This window comes from Bactrocera neohumeralis, chromosome 2 (assembly GCF_024586455.1).
Source record: "Bactrocera neohumeralis isolate Rockhampton chromosome 2, APGP_CSIRO_Bneo_wtdbg2-racon-allhic-juicebox.fasta_v2, whole genome shotgun sequence".
In the NCBI taxonomy this organism is placed as follows: Eukaryota; Metazoa; Arthropoda; class Insecta; order Diptera; family Tephritidae; genus Bactrocera; species Bactrocera neohumeralis.
The window spans coordinates 5,775,199-5,795,138 of record NC_065919.1 but is presented as its reverse complement, the minus strand read 5'-3'; the positions used below and the strand labels follow the sequence as shown (position 1 = coordinate 5,795,138).

Genomic DNA, 19,940 nt, shown 5'->3' with positions numbered 1-19,940 from the left:
ACCACACCAAACCGTTGTTTCTTCTGTTTGTTTACATACCCATAGAGCCATCATCATCTCATCAATGAACAAAATTTGGCTCAAAAATGTCAGAACTTCTTTCGCAATTTAAGATCTCCACGTAAAATGCGCCAAGTCATTCCATACGTCAGTCCGAGTTGCTGCGAACGGCGTCGAATCGACTCTCCGCGGTTTTGGTGATATCACTTTGAAGTTTTGCACACGTCGTTTGTGCACTAAGAAGCTGCGCATTTGTCGGAACCGCCGTTATCGGATCACCAAAACATATAGCTGTCATACAAACTTTTTTATTTGACAAGAAATCTTCCCGATATTTCGCAGAGATTATTGTTTACGATAATGCTATAATATACTTGTATCTCCAATGCTACCAATCGCATTGTGTCATAACGTATAGTGTTGGAAAGGTGAGACTTTAAGCTTCATTTAATCAAAAAAATTTAATTCCGGGAAGTTGAAAAAGTGTTACAGCTATTCAAAAATGGGTGAAAATAATAAAGAAATTCGTTATATTTCGAAATTTTTGTATAAAGTAGGGAAGAATGCCACGCAAGCCGCCAGTGAAATTTCGTGTAGCACAACAAATGGCAATGGTACATATTTGTTTATTTATTTATTATTCTAAATATAAAAAAGCTGAAATTTATAATATATTGTTGTTGTATGTTGTTTTATTTTCCATAACGGACCATTAGAACATATAGCTGTCGTCCAACCCAAACCGTGCAAATGAAGTTCTTGTGAAAAAATGTCTTCATTTGTGAAGTGTATTCTAGCTTCGGTGCCACCGAAATAAACGTTTTTCCTTGTTTTTTTTTGGTATGTATTTCACTTGAATTTTATACTTTTAAAGTGGCCGTTTACAGCTTATACGAAGAAATTGTGTTTGTTATTGGTTTGCACTTCCGCTGGCATAGACTATTACCCTATCAATATTGTGTCTAATCAAGTAATATAGTTATCAGCAAAACGGCTCAGACAAACTTCCGTCCACTTCATTTTATTTGAAAACAAAATATTATTATTCATGCCCAATGAAGCGCAATTTATTTCGAGCAAGCACACCCAATATGCAAATCTCGACTTCAAATCGAATGAAATTTTATTCATATGCTCAAGAAATACATGTGTGTGTGTCGGGCACATGTATGTAGTTGTTATCAAATAGCAGCTTGACCGGAAGTCGAGTGAGACGTTATAATGCCAGTGAGACGTTATAATGATACGTATGTATGCACATATGTGAGTAAAATTTGCAATAAGTATGTATATGCAGGCAAGGCACTCAGGTATTTCTCATGCATATTTCAATAAAATAGTTTACATAGAATAGCTTTTATTTATCGTAGCATACTTTTCGGCAGATATTAATTTTCATTACCCTTAATATTTTGAATGCTTTAAAACACAGCAAATAAACGCATAGATTGTATTCTGCTCAACAAATATTTCAAACTTATTTAAAACAAATATGCAAATATTTTTCCACTGCAATTTATTACGCAAATATTTATTTAATAAATTGCCTAGAAAATGCAGTTACATTGCAGTCACACTTTGTCTTCCAATAAATTTACAAATTAAACGCACATGCAGTAGTTTAATTGTGTGCCTGTGTACGCACGTACATTTTGTTTGTGCGTTTGTGTGTGGGAAGATCTGTTCTGCTGAAATTCGAAACTGTTTACGTAATTAATATATTAGTGTATTGCTGTATAAATTTCTATTATATGTATAACTGCACAATGGAAGACACCTTTACCTGACATGTGTGGTTTTTATCGGTGTAATTGAACAAAATGCTTTGGCCAATTATATTTTCTTAAAATTTAACAAGTGAGCAGCTTAATTTATTATATTCGATTATTAAATAAGTATTCAGCATGCATCGAAATGTAAAAACAAATACAGTGCATAAATATATAAATATTCTTTCATACGACTTCCTGCTAAGCTTTCCTTTCGTTCAGAATGTTATTGCTTCCCTTTCGCTGCGACTTATTTACTCTGAATTTGAAACGCAAATGTTCATTTGTGGTTTGTATTTTGTGTCATGACGCAAAGTTAATTGAAGTGTATTTATAATCTGAGAACCTTATCAAAAATGTGTTCGGAACAACGCTTTCAATGATTGACACCATAGGTCGCGACGAAAAGTCAGTTTCTAAAGCTTCATTGTCTTCATTTAAGTTCTCATTTCGATCCTCTCATCTCCAGTTAGTTTTTTTAGATTTAACACACAATCTATGGAGTGATAGTGAGACGTACAGTACATATGTGAAGGTGGTCAGAGTTCACATTTTGTGCCGCAAGTCGTTACTTAAGCTAAAGTCCTTACTTAGAATGTACTACGCCAAAGAAGTTGAAAATGAGAAAGAAAAAAATAAGCCCATTTCATAAGCAAAGAATAACTCAGGTTTACCATTCATTCATGAGAATGACTATCGAAGTATTACTGCCTATAAATAGGTTATACTGAACTTTATTTTATATATTTTCAATAACCAACGATATGTCTCATAAAAGTCGAAAATTAAGAGCCCCATTTTATGAGGGCACCCAAAACTAATTCACTGCTTATTTCTTTAAACTAAACCATGAAGTATTTAGTCACGCTAAACAGCAGTTCTCGCATGTCGGGATGAACTCAGATAAGTCAACTCAAAATGCCTTCATCGATATAAATGTCATTCAGCGACAGAATTGATGTTACTTTAGACGAAAATATTTAAGTGTATGAAATTATATTAAAACAAAAAAAAACGTTGACATCGGCATTCAATCTGATCAACCTGAATCATCGGTGCCGAATTTTGTGAAGATACCTTGTCAAATTAAAAAGTTTTTCATACAAGTATATGAGTTCCATAGGTCAGTTTGTATGACAGCTATATGAGAAGTTTCTATTGGGTGTTACAAATATCATTACAAACTTAAGATACCCTGTTCAATGTGTAACGAAGTCTAAAGGTTACAATACACTGAAAATCTAAAAACCGACTCGCTTTTACTATGGACGTATTTTTGATTTAAACGAGCGAGAGAGTATATAGTAGAAGTTTATAGTTAGCAGACACTTGCTACTCAAAATAACATTGAGCTTATGCATGTATCAAGAAATATAATATTGCTAGGTTAGATAAGTTTAAGTAGCTGTTCCCTCAGCATGGCGGCTGGATCACATTTAGACTGTGATTTGCAGTCACAATGTTCTAAGGTATTTCATTTCTAATTCAGTTATTCCACTTGTATGTGGAAATATATGACATCCGAGGTGTTTTTGCCTTGATCTGGCAATAGCGGGGTATTTGAAGAGGAATTGTTGAGATGATTCTATCTCATCCTCTTCCAAATAGCTGATGCAACTGGCATTCGGAAAGATGTTCAATTTTACTGCATGAATTATGATAGGACAGTGCCCAGTTAGAGCGCCTACAACCAGTGACCACTACAGCGATATTTGAACTGTAAGCCTATGTATAAGAGTAATAGCATATTACAAATACTAAAGAAAATTCTTCAATGTAATCATTATTTAAGAAATTTGTTACAGGTATTCCAGAATATTTCAATTATTGCCGATGATAATATTTTGTTCTGCGCTCGCTAAGTTCACCTTACTTACACATACCAGCCCACAAACACAAACTCTCGGCTCTCACACTGTCTTACGTCCGAACATGTCAACATGTCCTCAATTCGTGTGCAACATGTCGTTATATTTTCATTCGCATTAAGCAAACACATCTCCACACACGCACACGCACACACACTAACAACGAGCAGTTCGAGTAGTTGATCTCATATAGTTTTATGCGAAATCAAGTTTTCCTAACTCTTCTTCATACATTACGATAAGCGCTCTCAGAAAATCTTTCCTATGCCAATTTTGTTTCATTTTTTTTACTTTTAGCCAGAGCTTAACTGGATTTCGATTACTATCCTCCTCTTTTTTTTTGTATTTTTTGGTCATCCTAGTCGTTGTATATTCAATAAATTGTGATGTGCTGTGCCTTAGAGTGGAAAATTAGATTTTTTGTTCAAGCTTATATGCACGCACACACACGTATATGGATATGCGCTAGGCGAACATGTTAGCCGCACATACTTATACATATAACAACATTCATATGTACATGTGTCATATATTCGTATATAATCCGCAACTGTGGTCAGTAATGGTGAGCCATTTATACCAACATACATAGCCATCGGGTTCTATGTATATGGGTTTGTCTATTAGGGGTGTACGTAAAATATGGTATTGTGACAGGAAGATATATCTTATATATTTTTTGTACCAAAAATTTTACAACGTTCAAATTGTTATCATTATTTCCGATCTATTACAGACTAGAGTTCAAAAAATTTAGCTTAAAGTTCTTGAGTCTGCATAGTCAGAACTCTAAAACCTATGTGTCACCTCTTAACCATTTCTCATTTTCTGTAAGGCAAAATTTCTATACTTATTTTTAAGTAACACCCTAAAATCATTATATAAATAGCGAAAGAAAGATATTATTTTGTCTCCCTTGCAGCTGCGAAAACCTTGTAAATAGCTGTAACCTAAAATTGCACAAGATTTACGTGGAGACATTATATTACAGCACATTATCTTCAATTATTAAACTGTGTATTGTACAAATTAATCAAATAAAATAAATAACTTTTAATATATGTTTAATAAAATTTGTTATCTCCTAAAAAATCCACTTACTTTAATCCTTTTGAATCAGAAAACAAAAATTAAATCCGTTGAGTTATTCATTTTTTATAAAAATGTATGTGTATAATGGTTCGCTCCCCCGACACACTTACCTGGCAACACGTTGCCTCGCATATATCACTTATGACAATGTCAACATTACAAACATACACAGTTGCTTTTACAGCCCACAGCCATATTTCTCTCTACGCTTCATACCTGTATTCCTTTTGGTGTATTCTTGTTGACTTGGCTCGTTCCATTAGCCCTTTGGATGCGGTTGCATATTGGTCAGTAATATCATTACCTCTCACGTCCACATCAGCTTGAGCTTTCGCTTTGCTTGCCATCCGCAACACTGCGAGTATGTACGGTGGCATCTATCTCTTATGGAGAGACTGATATCCTTTGGCCAACCGGCATTCATTAACGAAAGCACAGCTGAAAAAAATAATTTTTAAGTTTTATTATACTCAACGACTATTAGAGATAAGGTATTATACCTTTTCGATTATGAATGGGGTACTCATAGAAGCAAAATGTACTTTGATAAAATATTTCTCTAAATGCCGCAAACTCCAAAATATTATCTACTATATTTTTCTGCCAGCCCTTGGGACGACAACTATTTTGAACTATTAAAAAAGATATGTTCGCTTAAGAGCCTTTTTTCGACAAATTTTTTCTCATATACAAAATATTTTATCATAATTTTTTATTGTCACCATAAACAAAAAAACCCCAAATTTTTGGAAAAAAATATTTTAAACTCGGCCATTGCGATGCCATTTCTTGTGAGCCCTCAGAAAAATGCGCGTTGGCTGTATAACTCCTTACAGGATCATCTAAAAGAATGAAAAAATACGTGTTTTAGTAAAACTTTAACTTACTTGTGGAACTTCGAAAAGGGGGAAAATACAAAAAAATGGATTTTGGCAGACCTTTTCCAAAAAAATTAAAATTTAAGTGAAAAATTCGTCACTTTTTAATGGCTATAATCGAAGAAATCTCGGACGGAGTTGCGTACTTCTCAAAAAAATCTAGCCAAACGACTTCAAAAACACAGTTTCGAGAAAAAACGCGTTTAAAGACGGCGCGCTTAGCCTAGCTAGCCTCAAGCGCACAAATTCTAAAGGCTGCATCTCCGAAACTATTATTCGGATCAGCTTGAAAATTTAAGATAATCTTTTAAAGGTGTTGCAAAATTAATAGGACAAAAGAATTCGATTTTTCAAAACCCGTAAACCCATGTAATCATTAAAGATTACCCAATTAGTGACTTTGATTATGTTGACCATTTGCTAGCAAACTAAAAGTTATATATTTCAATAAAAATACAATTTTTGTGTATTTTGAGATTTGGTTCTACTCTTACCTGTGACGCCTTACCAATTTTTATATTTCTCTACCAACACCACTCTCATTGTTACATACACATTTGCAAATAAACTCAACTGAAATATCTTGCTACTTTTAATTGAGTTAACTATGAGCGCAATTTAATAAAACAAGCAAATTTTTTTAATTTTTTATCTCAATTCTGAAAGCATATGACATTTGGAATATAACACGATAAAAATTGGCAAATTACAAATATTCTGGAATTTTTTTCGACGTGTTAACAATATATTTAATTTGTAGCAATTTCATATAATTTCAAGTTATACAGTTATTTGTGCATTCATGACTAGAGAATAACTTAGTTGTTTCAGAACACTAGTTTCTGGTTTTGCTAAATTTTGTTTAATAAAGCAGTCGCAATGCATATTTCAATTTATCAAACTATTATAAGAATGCTCCACAAAAATAATACTCAAATTTAAAATCTATTTTAATATTCTAACACGAGTAGCTTCATAAGAAATTTGGTTATTTTTAGTCAATGAAGGCTCAAGGGAGTCATAGACTTAAAAGTGTATTTGATTTCATTAGAATTTAAGTTGAACAAAACTAAAATTGGCATGAAATAATTATAAACTTGCGCTCATTAACGCTCGAGTTACCACATTCATCATCAGCAGACAAGCGTTTCGAACCAATTTTACCTGCATCTTTTAACTCACTGGAGGTAGTTGCCTTGTTCGTGGCCGATTAATAAAGTTGAAATTCGACACTTTGACTTGCCAGGAAATATTTTCGATAAAAAGGTTATATCCACATATTCACAAAACAATAGACGAACGCCAACTTCACCCAAATTCATACAAAATAATTGCGTTAAAAACATTATAAAAATCGTCTTCCTCCCAAATCGAATGTAGTAAGAAAATTAAAATATCAAGTACTCCATAAGAAAGTCAATGAGGCATAAATTAGTGGCAACACTTGCGATTAATGTCCAGCAACGCCCACAGTATCAAGCGCTCATTATTGACAAGGTGAGCAAGTGGAAGTCTTTGAAATGAAATAAAGCTTAAAAAGGAAAGAAAAACAAGACTTTGTGCTTATTGAATAAAAGAGATTGTAATTATTTTTTCATTTGGTTGGCTACACATTTTTTTTGGTTCAATTAGTATTTCGGACAAGGCAAAACTCGGCCGATGGCGTGTGCATTTAAAATAAATTGAGCAAAATACTGTTGTCCTCTTAATATTACTAGACACTTAAAACGTTCGAGCTATTGGTTGATACTAATACGGCGGCAAACATTAGTGAAGATAACCAACTCTAAACCTCCAGGATAGACGCTTATTTACTGTATGACTACTGGTGCTAAGAGCACTACAGTCTGCGTACAGTTTTTGGCCACTGAACTCAGACTAAGCAGCATTACGGATATGGCAACTCGACATTGGCACAGAATTCGAGCTAAATTCATAATAAATAATAGTGATTTTGAGGGAAATTAAGTTGAAATATTCTCAGCACAAAAAAGAAGAGTTGTTCAATGATTACTCTGTCTTTGAGGCCAAGATTGTAAATTATTGGTGTACTTTTTTAAGATCTCTGAAGAATCCACATTGCTGTTCCGAGCAATACTAAAAATAATCCACCGCCTTATGCGGAATATGACATGGCATACCTGGAACTCCAGAAGCAATCGAGTAGCATATGCCTCACTTGTCAAAAGAAACTTGCACTCGTCATATTCTCTTTCACATTCCTCATTCCGCTTCTTCACAGTAAAGTTTCAAGAAACCACGCAACGAAAACTTATACTCGTATTACAGAAATATGTGCACTTGCGGTGAACAATGCAACGCTGAGAGTGTTGCAAAAGTAGTTAACTGTGCAAAAATTTAAAGTTTTAGCAACACTCAGAAAATTCATATCAGCAGCGGTTTTATTAATTACAGGAATGTAATATGAACTTTTCAAGAGCTGCACTAAAGTTTCGAATAGAAATTTCACACAAACAGCACGTACGTATTGCGAAAAGCCTTCTGTAAAAAAAAAGCTCTAGCAATAATTACATGTGTAGGCATGGAATGGAAATGCGGAATTTTTGTGGCAGATGTGTAGTCACGAGTGTACTTAAAAGTGAGAAGAAAGTCATACAAAGTATATGCAAATGTATGCTTGTATAATTTTTGCACGGCAGTGGCCCTGTAGGGAATTACATGTTGAGAAATGTAGTTGCATTGCAAACACTTATATTTCTTTTTGTGGATTTTTTGGCCTTTCCAACGGAGTGGAGGTCTCCATTCTCTACTGGGGTCTGCTACTTTTCTGACGTTAAGTGCTGATAATTGCCTGAAAAACTTTCTCCTTCATACAATACAATCAGCCACCTGCATATATTCACGCAAATTTGTTTTTGAAAAGGTAACTTACAGAAATGAGTATGTTGCTTGCAGAGCTTACATGTGTATGTTGTACAATATGTACAACTGTGTAAATTTTAATGTACATTTATAAATTTTTTAATAACAGCTTAAGTAAGTGTTGAAAAATGTACTTCAGCAAGCTAGACATATAAAAAGTATATATTTTATCTATATGAATTTTACATAAAAAATCAATCCAAAATCCGTCTCCAAATATTCGACTAGACACTAAAGTAGCGCACTTATAAAAATAAATAATTACTAAATGAACATTTTCACACTCTCATAGAATCAAAAACTAAATTTGAGATTTACCTACATCCCAAATATTAGACGGTAGAGCCAAGTATCGACAAGTCAAACTTTTTTCAATTATTTATCGAGCATCGAGTTAGTATTTAGTGTACAAATATGTCATTGAATTCCTTCCAAAACAACATGCCATTAATATGAGGTCGGTTATTTTTCTAGAGTTTACAAATAAAAGCCACTCAGGATATCGGACTTAAGCCAATGAAATACTAGTACTAGTACTTGTTGACGAAATTCAAATGCTTTTAATTAATGTGAACTACAATCGATACAATTAAGAACTGAATATAACATCATTCAAATGGTCTTCACGTCTTATTTTGCAGGGACGAATTCGATGAACCTGATTTTTGAGTACTTTTTCCTATAGGAAGTCCTAATTCATGAATATTATGTTCAGTATTTACTACTAAAGCTTGAAGAGTGCCTGGTTAATTGCTAAAAACCAATGCCTTTAAATAACCTCACAGGAGGCAGTCTAATGGTGTTAAATCACAACTTCTTGGAGGTCATTCATTGTGACAATATACTGAAATAATCGAATCTCCAAACTTTTCTCGCAATAATTCATTCTTTTCACGTGTTGTGTGGCACTAAGTCCCATTTTGTTGTAACTAAATGCTGTCGTGATCAACTTCTTCCGATTGCGGTCATAAAATGTTGGTTATCATCGATCGTTTTCCAGCTGTTCCAAGGCAAAACAGTAAATTCACGGCTTTTACGATGGTCCAACAGTTTCAGTACTTGAGTGGAAACATTTTTATACATGCATATCTTTCTACAAGGAGCTTTCCAAAGTAAACAGGGCTTAAAAAAAAACAGAACTAATGGTTTTTTCGGCAAAATCAATTTATTTCATTCAAAATAGTCTCCTTCTGCTTCAATACAGCTTTTTGCACGGTCCAAAAGCATGTCGATCGAGTGTTTTAGCTCGTTGGCCGATATGGTCGCCAGTATGCCGGTGCAAGCCTGTTGAATGGCATCTACGTCTGCATAAAGCTTTCCTTTCATGGCCAAATTCATTTTTCCGAAAAGGAAGAACTCGCACAGTACCATATCAGGTGAATACGGGGAGTGGTTAATGGTTCAAATGTGATTTTTGGTCAAATAATCAGTCACAAGCGTCGATCGAATGTTGGATTCTGAGCAATTTTTGGTCGTCAGTCAATTTGTGTGGAACAAACCGTGCACACACCTTTTGTAAGCACAAATGCTCGGTCAAAATGGAATAAATCGATGTTTTGGAGACGTTCAATTCTATTTCCATGAATTTCAATGTTCACTTCAGCTGATTTTTGATGAATTCACGCACAGTTTCGATGGAATTTCCGGTGATCACGGATTGATTGGCCCACATGTTTATCGTCATTTATGTCCTCCTCACGACCACTTTGAAAACGTTGAAACCACTCGTGCACTCTGCTACGGGATAGACAATCATCGCCATAAACTTGTTTCATCAATTAAAACGTTTCGCTAAAAGTTTTACCAATTTTAAAACAAAATTAAATGTTGGCTCTTTGTTCGAAGCTCATTTTCGCACCGATAAGACAAACCTACTGACACTTAAAACGCAATAACTTCACTGGACAATCGATAAAGATAGCTCTAAAGCAATATATAGATGGCGCCACAAGGGGACACTAAATTCAAAAAGTCATGTTTACTTTGGAAGGCACCTTGTATGATGAAATTGTAAAAATTACTGAATACAAAGAAAAATTACAGATCAAGACATATTAAAAATAACAGAAACGATGCTTAGGAATCATAATTGAAAACCCGATACAATACCACACGAACTATTTGTAGTTTGAGACGGTAGTTTGAGACGCTTTTAATTACTTAACTAATATTAATTTTATCTACAGAAAGTCAATTTCACAATGAGTTATTGCAAGTTTCAGAAGTTCTTTAGTTAAAACAAGAAAAAACGTTAACTTCGGCTGCACCGAAGCTAATATAGCCTTCACAGGCGCATTTCTTTTAGTAACTATGTGTTCAGTTTATATGGAAGCTTTATGCTGCATCTGAACAATTTCATCGCATATTACATTATTACTTTAAGCCGGAATCCATGTCAAATTTCGTGAAGATACCACGTCAAATGCGAAAGTTTTCCATACAAGCATTTGATTCCGATCTTTCAGTTTGTATGGCAGCTAAATGTTATAGTGGTCCGATATCGGCAGTTCCAAGAAATGAGCAGCTTCTTGAAGAGAAAATGACGTTTGTAAAATTTCAAAACGATATCTTAAAAACTGAGGGACTAGTTCGTATATATACAGACAGACGGACAGACAGGACATGGCTAAATCGACTCAGCTCAACATACTGATCATTTATATATAAGTTAACTGGAAACGCAAACCACCAAAATACCAAGTCAGCATTGTCTGCCTAACATCCGTTTCAGGCAATGCTGAACATTAACACCACCCCAATCCATGACCAACGGCCCGAGTTATGATCCAACGACAAGCAACAACAAACGATACGCACAAGCTACCGTAGCCGTGGGATCCGCTGACGCAGCACAAATATAACGCAAACAAGCGACGACTTACACTACACGCAAGTCGACGTATCGTGGGATTCGCTGACACTGCATCTGACAAAACATAGCAACGACAGCGACGACAGCAGCGACGACGGCAGCGGCAGTGAGGACGGCTTAGGCTTAGACTTAAGAGTAAGAATGTTTTAGAGTTTAGTTCTGATCGAGCCTGAATAAAGCGCACTAGTGCCTAAAAATAATTTATACACTTTATAGGGTCTCCGACCCTTCCTTCTGGGTGTTACAAACTTCGTGACAACCTTAATATACCCTGTTCAGGTTATAGAAATATTTTTTAATACTGATTAAATGGCTAATTTCTTGGCAGCAGATTTGTGCATCGCATTTCTAACCATACCATAATGGCCGTCACTGTTACTTTTATAACTCAGCTGGCCATAAATTTGCTTTATTTTACAAGATCTACTAATTTGAGAAATAAATTCCCTAATTTTTGATGTAAAAAATTAAATAAAATTAAAAACAATTTGGTACATATGTTTCAATTAACTTAGGTACATAAATCACCTTTTAAAATTCTAAGGTGTCTTCTTTCTCATTTAATAAAAATCGTCAAATATTCCCAAATAGTTTTCGCACTTAGATTTCAAATTGTGTAATTACACCAGCGCCCGGTACATTGCCCTTAACTGGGCCTACACTGAAAATTTGCTGTATGTCCTGTTTAATCATAGTGCCGTACTGATTGTATGTGCGTATCTCTTCTCGCCGATCCTTTTCGCTGACGGCAATCTTTCTGCACACAAACAGTGGACAACAATATGGATAGTTGAGAAATTCATTGCCCGGCGGCACGGGACTACAATTACCCTCTAATTTGGGTACTTCACAGCTATAAATAAACAAAGAATATATAATATATGTATATTAGCGCAGCTGTAAAGGAAGTCTAGAAGATTTAGCGAGAAAAACACTTACCCATCTTCCCATAACTGCAGTGTGCCCAAGCACTGCACGCGTATGCACTGGCCCGGACGTGTGAAGGACTCGCCGATGTAGAGCTCGCGTCCGGTTTCGGCATCAGTGCACTGGCCGTAAGCTGGAAGTTTGATTAATTTAGTCAAAGACTTTAACTTAAGACGCAATTATTGTACAAACATTTTAAACAGAAGTGTATACACATGTGTATATACGCATACATAAGCATGTACATTTGTATATGTATGTTTTATTAACAAAAATAGTTATATATGCATTATTATTTCCATATTCGAATACTTTTTAAATTAAAACAAATTCTGAATTTTTGATTGCAAATGCGCTTTCTGTTTATCAGAAATATTCTACTCTATATGTACATATATAATCATTTATATTTTATTATAATCTCCAATGTGTGACAGAAAACATAAATTTTTCAATACATACAGCGATAAGATGGGCCCGCCAACGTAGCGCGCAATGCAGAAGCAGCCCATAAGAGCAACAACAACTTCTGGCAGCAACAATGCAGAGTGCCCGTCGAGTGTGACCCACGTGACATCTTGTATGCAGGCTTTAAGTGTCTTTTATTATAACACACAATTGCTTTTCTTTCACACTTCACTGGCAATTCGTGACTAATTTCAGTCGCAATCTAATCTCGTGTGCATTTTGGTTGAACTTGAATTAAGCCGATGTGTTTACAAACTATAATAGTTTAATCAGAGTTTATATTTAGCTTTGGTATTCTCTCGCAAGCGCCTCGTACGCTGTGTTTTCGCAAATGTTGAAACGCGACTGCGGCTTCGGCACGACAGAAGCTCAAATAATACGCGATTCGGAGACTGCTTGGCAGCCGTGCTCGGGATTTGTTTTTGTAGCTAAACAAAAAACACAATATTTTAATCTATGTATAGAAAATATGAATGTATTTATTTATTTTGCAATGAATTCAACATGGTTTTTATGTTCTATGTGAGTGCTCAAAAATGTGCTCAACGACACTGAAATAAATAGTTTTTGTACTTAAGCAGAAAAAAATTTAATTATTTTTGAAGTGAGTACTATACGAGTATTCTCAATCAACTACGGAAGCATATAAAATTAAATAAAAATAGTTGTAAAGATTTTTCCAAGATAAAAATGTTGTTATTATTGTTTTTTATATTGACCGTATCTTATAAACATATATGTGAAATTCAGAATTTTATTCTATCTTTAAACACTCCTTATCGAAAAAATGCTTAATACGTTATACAATTTTCCAGTGATTACATTTTTTAACAGAGTGTAGCACATACAAAGCTTTAGCCCATTACATATACAATTCTGTCTCTCTCTCTCTCTCTCTGCGCTCATTCTCAGAACTCACACGATGCCCTGAAACGGAATGCATGAGACCAAGCTTATCAGTTGTCGCACATGTAAATATGTAAGTTATTAAGTAATTAATTATTATGCTCATTAGGCCTCCAACTTAATCAGTTATTTTGAGCATATTATATTTATACGCTCGCAACATTTTGCCTAGAGTAATGTTTTGTTCATATAGCGGTTATTTTATACACGATTATAAGTGCATACATAAAACAAGGTAAACAGGAAGTGGAGACGAATTGGTTTCTGGATGACTGCATATCTGTCCGTCCGTTGACGAAATTTTGCACGCTTTCTTCTCACTCTACGAAGCTTGGTATAATGTTATACATACATATGAACCTCTGCTATAACTTAATCACAAACTACGCTACAAAATTCAAATTTGACATGCCACCTTGTGCTCCAAAAAATAATACTAGCGGATTTATGATTACGTAACTTGAACCTCTAACATTTATTTGTTGTAACATATGTATATGCTAACAGCGACAAGTATTACAGAATGCTGGTATCATATCAAAAAAAAAAAAAAATGAAACGAAGACTGATTTTAGGGTGTATGTGAGCAGGAGGCGCTTCTTCGCCTTCGATAACGGAAAGCGAAATGTGTCCATATCTCTCTTGCGCTCCTAACATTGTCAGGTAATGCGCATACAAATGAAGGCTCAATTAAGCAAAGTAAAATGAAGCGGGCACGACGCTCTTTCGCAATTGTCTGGAAAAGGCAGAAAACACCAAGTCATCAACACGAAAGGCAAAAACTGCTTAAGGGTCAATATACTTACATTTGAGGCTGGATCTTTCCTATCGATGGTGTCCATCAGATCCTCCTTTTCGAGGTAAGCGCGTGTCATAATAGTCCAATATTTATAATTGAGAGCATTGAGTTTCTCGATATATTGCATTTCCATGTCTACTATTTTTTTTTTTTTTGTTATTACTTCTTTTGCAGGTTTTTGTCGTTTTTCAGATTTCGCAATGACCTGCATTAGCGGCGCTTTCGATACACTGAATTTATATGGAGAAGGAAGAAGAATAAAGGGTACCGCTATTTTTATGTTATTTAAGTAGTGCTGCCACCTGGTCAGAAGAAATTTATATAAATTTTGCTGTTAAGGGTATTCATTATACCCTAAAAAGAGCTTTCAAATAGAAAATCGTTAAATTCTTCTGCTGAACATCAATGAGCTGTAAAAGACTGTAGTCATGTTTTCGTTCATATCCTAACCTAAAACAATAAAATCAAATGTCATTTTGTTAACTATGTCGTTCACTGCTCTGTATATCGAGTTCTGATTAACGGGTTTCACTGCTGCTTCTGCGAAATAATAGGCTTGAGAAATAAAAAAGCAGCTTTGATTGTTTTAGTGGAATGTTTGAACAGTTCCGCCGAACCTTGAAGAGGGCAAATATTTTGATGTGAGATTTTTGCTTTGAAAATGATTCTGTTTATTAGTTATTAAGTCATAATAAAATCAATAAAAAGTTAGTACATAATATTTTTAATCAAAACACATGTAAAGTGTTTGGAACATAAACCGGAGGTTTATATAAAGTTTCTTGAAAAAAAATCGTAAAAGATAAAAATAATTTGGTTATTCGAAAACTCGGTTATTCGAATTTTTCACATACATTTTGTGGCAATGTGAAAAAAGTGTTAATACAAAAGTTATTTTTTTCTTTAATTTTTGTTTTATTTTCTTATATATTTTGTTTACAAGTTTTTATGTTTTGGTTTTAAAACTCATCGACACTGTTCTATTAGTTTTGAAATTAGTTCTGGATAAAAAATCATGTGATTCGAATCACGAACAAGTAGATTAGTTAGGCAGAAGATGAAAAGCTGAGAAAAATAAAATTATTTTTCCTCTTTCTTAAACACACATGCCGTATGTATCCATACACAATACATGCTTGGCTTGTCCTGCTGGACAGTGAACTACCAAGGCGTCTTCATTTCTGAGTACAGCGCAATAATTTGCAGAATAAATTTGAACTGAGAAACACACCAATGAAAGAAGGACACAGAATGTTTATTTCTCAACCAATTTGTTGCTGCAAAATTTTAAAACCATTTAACTTAAATCCAATTTTCATTACTTCTGCCAAGCGAGCGTTCAATTTATCTTTGCTCAATTCCATTTTTTCTCATTTTCAGTGTTTTATTTGCTCATTTGGTCAACGAAAATATAATTACAAGAGAAATCCATTTCGCCTTGACATAAATTGTGCAGCATAATAAATCATTTGGGGCTAATCAAAAGCTAAACCACTGAATGTAGCGCAGAAAAGTTTCAAACATATGCAGATATATATTGGCATGTGTATATAGTGTGCGCGTATGCGACCATATTAGGGTGAGTAGTTTGCAAGGAATGGCAGCTTTTGATTTAAGGAGATGTTTATGTAAAATATTTGCAGTGGCTTACAAACACCTGTATATAGCTATTTTTTGAAAATTAATTTAAAACAAAAAAATACTCGCGTTTTTAATAAACTGTACATTTTTAAGAAAAACTGCAGATTTTCTATCTACTTTATTTAAAGTCGTGAAAAGAGAAATGCGTAACATTTTTTTTTTTTTTTTAATTAAAAAAAATGCATGCTTAAGCTTAAAAAAGAATCATTTGAGACCCGCTCTAATCCACATACGATTATACAAACATACAAATGTACGCGTGCCGACACTTGCAAAATCACACGCACAAACTCTCAGTTAGCCTGCGCGCAGATAACAACACCAGCTAAGTAAACCAAAAACAACAACAACAGCAAGCGATGCACAAACGAGTTCAAAATGCTGCAATGTGTGCACAATTGTTGCTGTAGTTTTTTATTCTGCCTCTGCGACTACTACTAGCTCAGTTTAAGCTCGCACCCATCAACCGCATAGACACGCTAAAGCATTTTGCTAAATCACTTTTTCTTCTTAATTTCGTTCAGTTTTCGTATTTGTTTTATAATTTTCATCCATTATTGTAGCATGCTTTTAGGGATAATTGTGTAAGTTCACAGTTTGAACTTTAGAACTTTTTCGCAATCAATTACGGAATTAGGCGCAAATGACAAACGTCACTTAGTAAGTATATTGTATGTAGGTATGCATGTTAATTACTGCTTTGAAAGGAAAATTTCTGAAGAAAGCAATTAAAATTTATTTTCGCTATTTTGTATATAGTTTCGGTCTTTGAATGTTTATCGAAACCTAAGTAATCTATATATAATATCATTATTTGTGAAATCGGGTTTAGGGAAGAAATTACTCATCTATGTATGTACGTCATGTAAAGTTTTTATATCTTAATTATCATCTAAGGGAGGAAAAATAGAAAATAACCTCAGTATTGAAATTTTTTTTTATAAGAAAATATGAATAAACTTTAACATCGGCTACACCGAAGCTATGATACTTCTCACAGGTACATTTTTTTAAATATAAAAGCATAAAAAACCTTAATCATGATTTTAATTGATCAGTTTGAATGGTAACTTTATGCTCTGAACGGTGTGAACAATTTATTCAGAGTTTATAGCCTGGGAATATTAGTGTTCTATGACGACTTTTGTGAAGATATGTTGCCAAATAACAAAATTTTCCAAACAAAGATTCGATTTTGTTTGGTCAATTTGTTGACAGCTTTATACTGAAGTTGCCCGATATCGATGCATCTGACATACGGGCAGCAGATATATACTTAAAACCTGATTACCGCTGAAATAAGAAAACTAACCGAATCGAAATGTTTAGTCCTAATGAGGTACTCTCATGTGAACGCATACATTTTACCACTTTTTAGGACAATTTTTTTTATGCAACAACAAAACTCAATCATTTTAATTGTTTAATATATTTTTATTTGTATTTTGAAATGTACAAAAAATTTATTTTTTTCGTTTTTTACATTTTTAATATATATATTTTTTAAATCAAAGTAGTCCCCAACAAAAAAAAGTAGTTCACTGGTCATGGTGATATCGGCTGTTCATTTTGTCTGTAATAAAACAACCGAATTATGTATTATTCAGTAGTTCTGCGGCTATCGTCCCTACCAAATATAATCAATTTCATTAAAAAAAATTGTCGAACTTCAAAAAATGTCACGAAAATCTTGTTTTTTTTTTCGTTAAAAATCGTTTAAAAAAATATGAAAATATTTTCGAAAATAAACAATTCTGGTAGGGACGATAACTATAAATGAGTAGAAGAACATATGTAAATTTTAAAGCAATCGGTTGAATACTTTTTTTTTTTAGGACCATGGCAGTTTCATAAAATGATGATTCGAGAAAAATGCGTTTAGAAACGTAGCAGATGCAGACTTGTCATGGCGCCTGGTAGACAGTCGCTTACGACACGTCGGCGACTATGAGCTGTAACTTATCAAATACTATGAATTTCGGTCTGAATTTTTAACAGCATGTTTTAAGAAGAGATTTTAAGTCAAAATATTCTTTATTTTTCGGAAAGTGTAAACACTCTTGAAGAGCACTCACACTGCTTTCCTTATTTTTGACAAAATAATGTTTAATGAAGAGGCTAAAATATTCAATCTATCTTGAGACTTTTACTTCTTTTACATCAGATTCGCGAGGATATCACTTACTACCGTACTTCTACCATGGTAATAATCACACATATGACCATCAAATGATAAACAGTTTACTTCTTAATTGGAGAAATTTTAAAATTTAAAACACATATTCCAACTTTTACAGTGTGATCATCACCTTAAAGACTTAATGTTTCCGCACAAAAAAATTCAGAAAAAATCCTAATAGTTAGTTTTTTATTAACTGTACTAATATCGCGTTAACCTCTTCGTCATTTACGTCGACGCCCTTAAATGCATATAGCATTCTTTATTGCCGCCAACAATAATAACAACAACGTGTTGTTACCATGTATATCGTTTTCGTGGCGGGGCTGCTCATTCACCTTCATAGTCTGCACTATGGATTTTTATTTCTCTCAAGCAATCATGCCCCATACAGCCAATGCCAATGGCAAACAATATAATGGGAAATAACACTTTCATCCATACACATGCAAACACCTCCACATCATAAGTGTCTTGACGCTGTTTTATGAAGCTCCTTCGTCGTGAAAAAAACGCCATTATTACTGTTGTCTGTTGCCGCCTACTACCTGCCACCTTGCCACAACTTGTGATGTGGCTCCTGCCTCGTGTCTCCTGCTGCTTTTGGCCTTCAGCTACTCTGCCCGCCCACAACTTACCTTGATTATACGCGCGCAGTTTGCATTTTCTTTGGTGTGCTTTTGTTTAATATTCCAACGGTGCTTATTGCAAATTTTACATGCAACACAGCATCCACCTTGCAATAACAATAGCAATAATAAGTAGCAACATCTTTGGATGCCGCTGTGCACCGCTGACAACCATATTAGCATGGTCTTCTGCTTGTTGGCGATAGCTGGTGTTCCTTGCTAAGTTAGCTGCTGCTTAGTAGCCTCCATCCTCCTCGTAAATGCACCAGCATGAGCAATATATAGTATATATATTGTCTGAATATGTGTGCATCATGGAAAAGTATCCAAAAAGTATAAAATGCTCTTAAAATATGTACACCAAAAAGAATTGGTTTAATGTGTTGTATTTACCCTTTCTTCCGCTTGCTCTTCTTTTGGCTCACAGGTAAGCACAATACAATAAGTTAGGCTGAAGGCTGAGCATTCGCATAGATAATATTCCAGATCTCATCATCCTCCGCGCATGTCCTGTATTCCACCGAACCATTTTTTTTCCATTTTCTGAAGGTGAGATCTTTACTGCTCTCGAGCAGGCCAACTCCTTGTCTACCTTTTCATTGCCGTCTATTCCTATATGACCAGGTACCTAGATGATATTAACTGTGTTTCCTGTTAAAAGTCTGTTAATTGTGTCAATGTGACTTTGTGTTGGCCCTACGGATGACCTCAATTGCCGCTTGGCTATAGACTAGAATTTTTATGTACTTGCTGTTTAGAGCAGAAGCCCACTTGGAACCTTCTGCTACATCCACAATTTCAGCCTAAAATACTGAATTGTAGTTTGAAGCGGCATACGGAAAAGGCCTGTTCCTGTTTCACCCTTTGATCCGTCAGTGAATATTTAGATTTCGACGTTGAAGCTGTCGATCACAGAAGCTTTGACCCAATCTTCTCTATTGGTGATTGAAAATGGAGTGCTTAGTTTCTCGACTCCTTTACTCGGTCGTATTGCTGGCTTAACTCGAGTTCAATAACAAGGTCGAGTAT

General features: G+C 34.5%; 1 protein-coding gene across 2 annotated transcripts; it reads right to left on the bottom strand.

Annotated features, from left to right (window-relative positions):
* Positions 1-10,626: 10,626 nt before the first annotated feature.
* LOC126768076 (uncharacterized) lies at positions 10,627-13,115 on the bottom strand. 2 transcript variants are annotated; one of them, XR_007669200.1, is made up of 4 exons: positions 12,752-13,115; positions 12,302-12,422; positions 11,891-12,215; positions 10,627-11,017 (listed from the first exon to the last, which is right to left on the bottom strand). XR_007669200.1 is itself a non-coding variant. In XM_050485972.1 (3 exons), the coding sequence occupies exons 1-3, from the start codon at positions 12,864-12,866 to the stop codon at positions 11,963-11,965; spliced, it is 489 nt and encodes a 162-aa protein (XP_050341929.1). In that variant the 5' UTR covers positions 12,867-13,115; the 3' UTR covers positions 11,859-11,962. The 2 variants fall into 2 exon arrangements, 1 of the variants encoding a protein (XP_050341929.1); XM_050485972.1 differs by lacking the exon at positions 10,627-11,017 and having other exon boundaries at positions 11,859-12,215.
* Between the last annotated feature and the right edge of the window lie 6,825 nt (positions 13,116-19,940).

Excerpts from the sequence above, each read along its gene's own strand:
- LOC126768076 (XM_050485972.1), bottom strand. The coding sequence starts at position 12,866 with ATGTCACGTGGGTCACACTCGACGGGCACTCTGCATTGTTGCTGCCAG. Across the intron at positions 12,423-12,751 it reads GGCGGGCCCATCTTATCGCT|CTTACGGCCAGTGCACTGAT; the intron begins GTATGTATTGAA and ends TCAAACTTCCAG. Across the intron at positions 12,216-12,301 it reads CTGCAGTTATGGGAAGATGG|CTGTGAAGTACCCAAATTAG; the intron begins GTAAGTGTTTTT and ends GTTTATTTATAG.